The sequence below is a fragment of the Hoplias malabaricus genome, chromosome 6 (genome assembly GCF_029633855.1).
Source record: "Hoplias malabaricus isolate fHopMal1 chromosome 6, fHopMal1.hap1, whole genome shotgun sequence".
Classification (NCBI taxonomy): Eukaryota; Metazoa; Chordata; class Actinopteri; order Characiformes; family Erythrinidae; genus Hoplias; species Hoplias malabaricus.
This window is the reverse complement of record NC_089805.1, coordinates 7,610,691-7,618,444: the sequence shown is the minus strand read 5'-3', so window position 1 is coordinate 7,618,444 and position 7,754 is coordinate 7,610,691. Positions and strand designations below refer to the sequence as shown.

Genomic DNA, 7,754 nt, shown 5'->3' with positions numbered 1-7,754 from the left:
AGTTGCTCATTAGTAAAATGCAGTTTCAGTTCTAAATTCACCACTTGGGCAGCTGTTGTAACGCAGTTAAAAAGTAAAACACTCATGAATAAAGTAAATTGAGAAAGAGTGTATGTGTGCATGCGTCTTTCCTTCTTTCTTCACACCTTTATGAGCATTTCCTCAGTTCTCAGAGAAACTGATTGGTTTCAGTGAAGATTCTGAATGAGAACCAGGACAGTTCTCTTTTGATGCATTTACGATTGTCCTGGTTTGGACTCGAGGCCTTTTTCGTTTTTGTGTGTGTGACTTACTTTTTTTTTTTTTTTGATAGATCTTAAATAAAGCATCTCATCTCTGAATGTCTGCCCACGTTTTGTGACCGGGAGTGCTAAAAGTTTCATCACGTGAGTTTCTCTCTCTTAGCGTAGGAGTGTGTGTGTGTGTGTGTGTGTGTGTGCATGCGCATTGCTATGCTGTCTGCTAGTCCATTGCTCAGCATCTTCTTTTCTGTGATAGAGGGCCTGCTGTAACCTCTGCTTCAGGGTGTGGAGGGAAAGACTTTCTGGACATGGCCAAGCAAGGTGTTGAGTATCCCTCTGTGTTTGTGGTGGACAGCAGGGCAGGACTGCCCCCATTGCCCCCCAAGCCTGGCCAGAGGCTGGCCCTAAGACAGAGAAGCAAATACACCCAGACCTTGCTCTGCTTACTGGTCTTCATGGCTCTGTTCGGCATAATGGTGGAAGCTTGTTTCATCTACGACCTCTACAAGAGCAAGCACGGCTCAGTAAGTCCAAACTTAACCATGCGTTTGTAGCCACTGCTGCAGTTTACTTTTAACTCTTCTTTTACTTATTCACCTATCAGCAAACCAGCATTTTACTCTGCACTGTGTTTTCTTTTTTAAGTTTTCTGCTTTCAAACTGGTCTCTTTATAGTATTGCTGTGGTTCTAGTGAAGCCATTTCCTATTTTTAGTGTTGGTTTTGTTAGATCTTCTTTGTCACAATAAAAGTGTCTAATACAGGTGCTTTGAAATGGACCATAATTTCATTGAATGTTTTAAAAAACTGTTGAGAAAAAGTTAAATATCTAGAGCTTTCTTTAGAGCTGCTTAGGTAATTGTCCTTACTGAGATTCAACAGTTTAATCACTTTAAAATTCTTTGTTTAGCCAACAATAAGCCACCAAAAATATATATATATCGCTTTATTTTTTAAAAATATATATAACAATAAGCCTCTGTTTCATCCACTGGCAGAGATTCTAATCCAGAGTGACATACTCTCTAGTCATGGTTTCACATGTGGCTAATGCAGAGTTAGCAATCTTTCTGGTTATTTCTTGGCTTTTAACCCAACTTGGGTATCAAACCCCACTCCGTTGGGTTGTGGTGCTATTGTTATCCACCACACCAACCAACCAACATCTTAATGTTTTATTTATTTATATTTTTTGTTGACACGTGTTGTGTGTTCAGCAGACATAACATTCTGGTGTTTAGACTGGGGGTTGTAAAGCATATTTATCCACCTATATGTTTGGTGTTTGTTTCTGTAAGTTTCCTTCGAAATACTCCCAAACATTGCGTTAGCCACTTAGGATAAATGAGTGTATGTACTACACGTAGTTTAGTAGTAGTTCAGTTTAATTTCAATGTATAAATACATTTCCAAATGTCTTAACGCATCAAATTGTCTTATTATTTTGGATTATTATGGTCTGCGATTTTAAATCTCGCACTGCGGTCAGGGAAACGAAAACGCTCAAAAATAAGCAACACAAAGTGCGTTCAACATGGAGGAAATCTATGTGTTTTAAAATGACATGAGTATCGAGCGCATTTTTAGAACAGGCCTTATCTCAGCTTTTGTTCTGAAATATAGTCATTTAACATTCGACGATGTTGCTCGGAAACACCAGGTTGTCATTATGTTCGGTCAAGCCCCACCCTGTTCCTTGTAGCCCCTCAAGAAGTGCAGCTTCCTGCAAGTGTGTGTGACTGACCTTCAGCAGACATAGCTCTAAATACATGCCAGGGGCTTTCTTTCAAACACAGGGGTGAGATGAATATATTTTAGTCTGATTTCACACCTGTCTAAATGCATCCTTAACTCTATTTATAAAGCTTTATTAAAGACCACCCATGTTTATTTTAGTGTCAGAAAAAGCAGGAAACTTAGCCCACAACACCACAATAATGTCAAATCTATCAATGTTTCATTCGCCCATGTTTAACTTCTATACAATTTACAACCACTTTCCCACTCTTTTATTAATAAACATAATTCATTTATTAAGTTTTTACTTATCAACTCTTTTTATTGCTCTTCTATTCCTTCAATCTGGACAACTGAGTCCTCTCAGCAAAACAGATTCAAACATTATGTTCCCTTTAGGCAACATTCACTCAAGCATCAACCACAGACATCAGTTGTATGTTAGTTTCTTTCTCAAGACAAGTTCCTGTCTTACTCAAATCAGAAAAATCCACAAGCTCTACACTATGAGTCTGAAAGGATGTGTATTTATCTAGAGGCCCTTAGTGAGAAACACTGAAACTAGACATGTGAGATATAGAGTATAGAGGTTTTTTTTTTGTGGCCTAAGAATGTACACTGGCATTCCTTATGTTGGCATTCCTAAGCTTGGGTTATAAGAAAATTCAACCAACCTCTAAGACTAAACTTTGGAGATATAATAAATACTGTAAAAAATTAAGATGTATGATGTTGTAATTTTCAGTTTGATACATGTTTTCTACATTTTTTCCCCTAAGGAACCTGTCGGAAATGAAGCTCGACAGAGTGGTGCAAGAAAAGGTACATAATGCCATTTGCAGTACTTGTCTTTGATTTATATTGAATTATGATCAGTTATAATGGCCTTTATGGTACATAAAAGATATGGATTAGTGCTTTAATGTCCAGAAAATTGGAGACATTTTGTAAAATGCAATAAAAACAACATCTCTGACTTTTCCTGATTATTTTTATAAATGGCAAAAGTACAAAGAAACAATGTCCAATATTGTCACTGATCTACATCATTGTGTTTTGTAAATATAAACACATTTTATAAAATTTGATGCCTGCAACATACTCCAAATCATGGGGCAAAATAACAGTGAAAAGCTTTATATTAATTGTCACACGGTTTTGAAGCATTGTACTATGAGCAGATGAACACAAAAACGTAAACAAGGCGATGGTTGCTCATCGCTATAATAAACTTCACGAGGGAATAATGACATGTTCAAACAGAACATTTATAATTATAAGATTACAAAGAATTAACGATGTAGGAAATATTAAAATGAACATCGATGTTGAATCAGCATGACTTTGAATCCCTCAAATGGCACTGCGTAAGAAACCTGTGTGTTACAGTGATAAATATAGCCTTGAACTTGGGAGAACGTTTGTTACTTAACAGAGTCTGCCACTGCATCAAGTATTGCAAGCTGAAACCCTATTATTCATGGAGAAAGCCACAAGTCCATTATGCAAAGCTTCTAGCTCGTTTCAGACGGGCCAAAAGACAGTAGATACGTGCTTTGGTCAGAAGAATCCAAGTTTCAGTTGCTTTAATGGAAAATGCATGTCATGTTTTCCAATGCTAATGAAGAAAGGGACAGTCCAAACTGTTATCGGTGACAGGTGCAAAATGCCAACCTCCGTCTTGGTTTTGGATGCATCAGTGACCACAACAGAGGTGACATTCATATCTAAGAATTTTCCATTGACGCTATCAAGGTTCTTTCTTGAGACGTCCATGGTTATTGAGGCAAGACAGTGCCAGACCTCACTCTGTACGGGCTACAACAGCATGACTCGCTTGACTGGCCTATGGTACATCAAGAACAGGAGAGTTGGCTCAATGTATCTGGAGTTCATTATCTACAGTAGATTAGATTAATAGATTCAGATCATCTGGGAAATGCAATGGACAAGGCACAAAACCAGATCTTTGGGCACTTCAGGTAGCACTGAATAAAAAACAGACACGATTCTTTAGTGGAAATTACTGCGTGGGCTTAGAAACAATTCCCCAAACCACTGACTGTCTTGGTTTTTAAAAGAAGAGGGGAGACAACACAATGGTAAACAAGCCCTGTCCCTGTTTTTGGAACATATTACTCGCATCAAATTGAGTTTTTCAAACTTTCCAATTTTCAGTGTAAAAAAAAAATTGTCTGTATTATATTTTCAATTAAATATAGGCTTTAAATGATTTGCACATTTGTTGCATTTGTTTTTTAAACTTACATTTAGCAAGGCTTCTTTAACTTTTTCAGAAATGGGGTTTGTAGATTTTTGAAGATGTCTAAATATAGATACAAATGTAAATATACTTAAATACCATTTCCTAAATGTAATTCATTAAATGTTTGTAAAATACTCACAATGTTATGTAATGTCAGGTGACGTAGCCACTGAGGAATTCCCAGTTCAACCCAGGACACGGCCACCTGCATTTAAGAAGCCGTCCAAGCCTCTTGCACATCTGATAGGTGAGGGTGCCTAAAGTACAGCACAGCGTTTATGCTGCTACATGCCACCTACAACTCACATAGACACTTTACCTGACTGACTTTACCTTACATCTCTAAAACCCTGCAATCTGTCTTCACCATGTGCATGTAACATATTTGTCAGGTGACATCTTTTGTACGGAACAGACATTATGTGTCACGGCAATTGTGAATTAAATGACATCAGCGACTAGCTGAGCGCTTTACTCTCACAATGACGTAAGGCTGATAATGTATCGTAGCTTAAGTCTTTGTAGTGATAAAGAAACAGCTAATTGCGGATAGTAATTAGTCCCGCTGCCTCGAGCACATGTACAATAGCATTTGTAATTATCATCTTTAGCATTACATTTTCTATAAAGAGTCAAACAGAGCCAAACGGAGTTGAGCTTCTATGCTGAACAGAAGCTGGATGTACTCTGAATGATCAGAAACACTTGCTTGTCCGTAACAAAGGTTCTAAGCTGTAGGCTTTTGTATTTGATCTTACACTGGGTTTGATTGGATTTTACAGACATGTTTTATTACAAAAGGGTACAAGGATGCCCTTTGCCCCCTGAACATATTGTAATAAGCTTAAAGTCATAAAACAAGACCAAACAGCACAGCACAGTTCTATCACTGTCTGAACAGCCCTGTTCAAAGCGACTGGTTTCAGAGTCTGTTCCTTTAAATGAGAACGAGCCACAGCTCAGTTCTTCGCGGGGGCCCAGGAGTGAAGAGCGGAAGCTCTGGGTTTTAGCCGTTTTTTAAGCTTTTCATGACTGCACTGGTTTTGAGGACATATGCATATCTTATTACATATGACTCCTACAGAAAAATGACTTTATAAATCTTTGTATGGGTTTATTTGCCTTGGCAAGCTTCTGTAGGTGATATATGGCCTTGTGAACACTTATACACCCAGTGTGAATTGATCTCAGAGATGTCAAATGTGACCTTTGACTGCGTAGAACGTCCAATCAAGTGTTTCTGTCCATTCCCAGACCCCAGGAAAGGGCAAAGTAGCAGGCTGACTGTGTTCCAGTTCATGTTTAAGTTCAAACACTATTTCTGTCTTTTTTTTTTGTCATTTATTGTTCAACGTGAAGCTGGCAGTAAACGGCCCGATGTGAATGGAGTGATGCCGTGGAACGACGAAGTGGAACATGTCCTTTATGAGCTGGACTACAAAGAAGGCAAGCTTGTGGTTCAGAAGGAAGGCTATTACTTCATCTACTCTCAACTCTGCTTTGACGCAGATGAGGTTTCCTTTAATCACTTGGTGACGATGACCACACCTCGCTACTCAAGCCCGGATCCCATTGAGCTCCTACGTTACCGTTACCGTGGGGCCCACTCCAAAGCATTTAAAAAAACAGGCACCCTGAAAAGCAGCTACCTGGGCGGCGTCTTCCACTTGTTCAAAGATGATGCTGTGTTTGTCCTGGTGCGAAATGGCACGGTTCTTCTGCAGAGCCCTGGGGAAAATTATTTTGGTATGTTTATGCTGTAGACAAAGTCAAAGATTCGATTTGAATTTCTGAATTCGAACCTAATAACATGGGCGCAATAAACTTATTTGTAGACTTCACTGTAGGAGTTGTACTTCACTGTATTTTGTTTTGAGCATATCCATTTTATGGCCTAAATCTGGGTGTCTACACAACCCCCCCCCCCCCCCGCCCCCCAAAAAAAAGAAAGTTCTAAATGGTCTTTGACTCAGGCTTTTATATTGTATGGAGATTATTTTACATTAGCACTTTCAATTTACAAAGTAGCTTCCCAGGCAGCAAAAAATATTTGGCCCAATTGTGGCCCAAAAAAGGCAGACCAGAAGCTCTATTTCTGCCAGCCTTTGGTCTTGAATGACGGTGGTAAGTTAATCTAGTAACCTCATCTAAGCCACAGGTCCACCTTATATAGGTTGGATGTCAGGTGTATCGTGCAACGAATTTGGGCCAAATTTTCTACCCACACAACTCTTGCCAGTGCTGTAACTGAGCTGTGAGAACAAAGAATTGAGACTCATTTTGCCCAAATATTTCTGCTTTATCTTCTGTCTCCTTTTTGGCATTCACTGTAATTATTTATTTATTTCACTTTACAAAATATACCATGAAGCAGAAGTCGCTGTTGATGGTGGAAAAGGTTAAAGTTATTTACATGAAGGACATGGGGTTAGCTAAGGTCACTGAAAATGAACAGTGCCAGCCTTGGGGGCAGCCGTGGCCTACGGGATACAGACGCCTGCTTGGGACTGAAAGAACGCTGGCAGGAAATATCCACGACTGAAGTGAACTTGGGCCAGGCACCCATCCCCCAAAATGCCCCCTGAGTGTGTGTCCGTGTGTGTGATCTCTGGCAGATATGGGATGAAAAAAATGCAGAGGTCAAATTTCATTGCACTGTTGTACAATGACCATAAAGTGTAATTAAAATGTTGTTGTTTTTGATTATATATGTATACAGTGATCCCTCGCTACTTCGTGGTTCATCTTTCACGGATTCGCTACTTCGTGGGTTTTTTCAAGGGGGCTTTTTTATTATTTACATGTATTAGACTGGGCCTGTAGGTGACAAAATATATCATTTACAAGTGTTTCTTACGTACAGAACATGAATTGTTCATGTCCACATCCGAGTGAAATTTACTTACGCTAAATCACAGCTTAGGAATGACTCTATTAAAGAAACTGGTGGGATATCACATGTAGTTCCAGCTGAAAAACATTATAGAACGACTGTTTAATGCAAAGGGTTGGTTGTTAACAGCACAGGGAGGGTTTTAAAAAATGTCCAAATACTCATTAAATACATAAAAAAATATCTTTCCTCTACTTCGCAGAAATTCGTTTTTCGCGGGTGGGTCTTGGAACGCATCCAAAAACGAGGGATCACTGTATATATATATATATATAAATATATAAATATATATATTAAAGGAAGCACTTTTTAATGACCTACTTTCTTCAGCTTAGAAATACTGATATTTTGCACAGTGTTAAGTACTTTGGAAAAAGTACAAGCATTTTTTTTACTAAAAAATATAAAAAAGTTGTTTGTTGTTTACTGAAAGTATTTAAGCTCAACATAAACTTTTAAAGATTTTTTAAAAATTGGCATATTTCCAAGTTTATAATTGTTAAACATTTTAAATCATTAGAAACAAGATGTACGTGTAAATAACTGTGCTTTATCGAAATGTATTGTTATTTAAGAAATGTTGATGTTTTTGTATTTTATATGTTTTTGGGGTCAGA

At 38.2% G+C, this 7,754-nt stretch overlaps 1 protein-coding gene across 1 annotated transcript; it reads left to right on the top strand.

Annotated features, from left to right (window-relative positions):
• The first annotated feature begins 501 nt into the window (after nucleotides 1-501).
• tnfsf14 (TNF superfamily member 14) lies at nucleotides 502-6,213 on the top strand. Its single transcript, XM_066675714.1, has 4 exons — nucleotides 502-766; nucleotides 2,758-2,800; nucleotides 4,402-4,491; nucleotides 5,604-6,213. Exons 1-4 carry the CDS (start codon nucleotides 551-553, stop codon nucleotides 6,005-6,007), a joined length of 753 nt encoding a protein of 250 aa, XP_066531811.1. The 5' UTR covers nucleotides 502-550; the 3' UTR covers nucleotides 6,008-6,213.
• Nucleotides 6,214-7,754: the final 1,541 nt, after the last annotated feature.

What these genes read in the sequence shown, in the direction of transcription:
- tnfsf14 (XM_066675714.1), top strand. Translation starts at nt 551, where the DNA reads ATGGCCAAGCAAGGTGTTGAGTATCCCTCTGTGTTTGTGGTGGACAGC. An exon ending in ACAAGAGCAAGCACGGCTCA is followed by an intron (nt 767 to 2,757) that starts GTAAGTCCAAAC and finishes TTTTCCCCTAAG; the next exon opens with GAACCTGTCGGAAATGAAGC. An exon ending in GCCTCTTGCACATCTGATAG is followed by an intron (nt 4,492 to 5,603) that starts GTGAGGGTGCCT and finishes TTCAACGTGAAG; the next exon opens with CTGGCAGTAAACGGCCCGAT.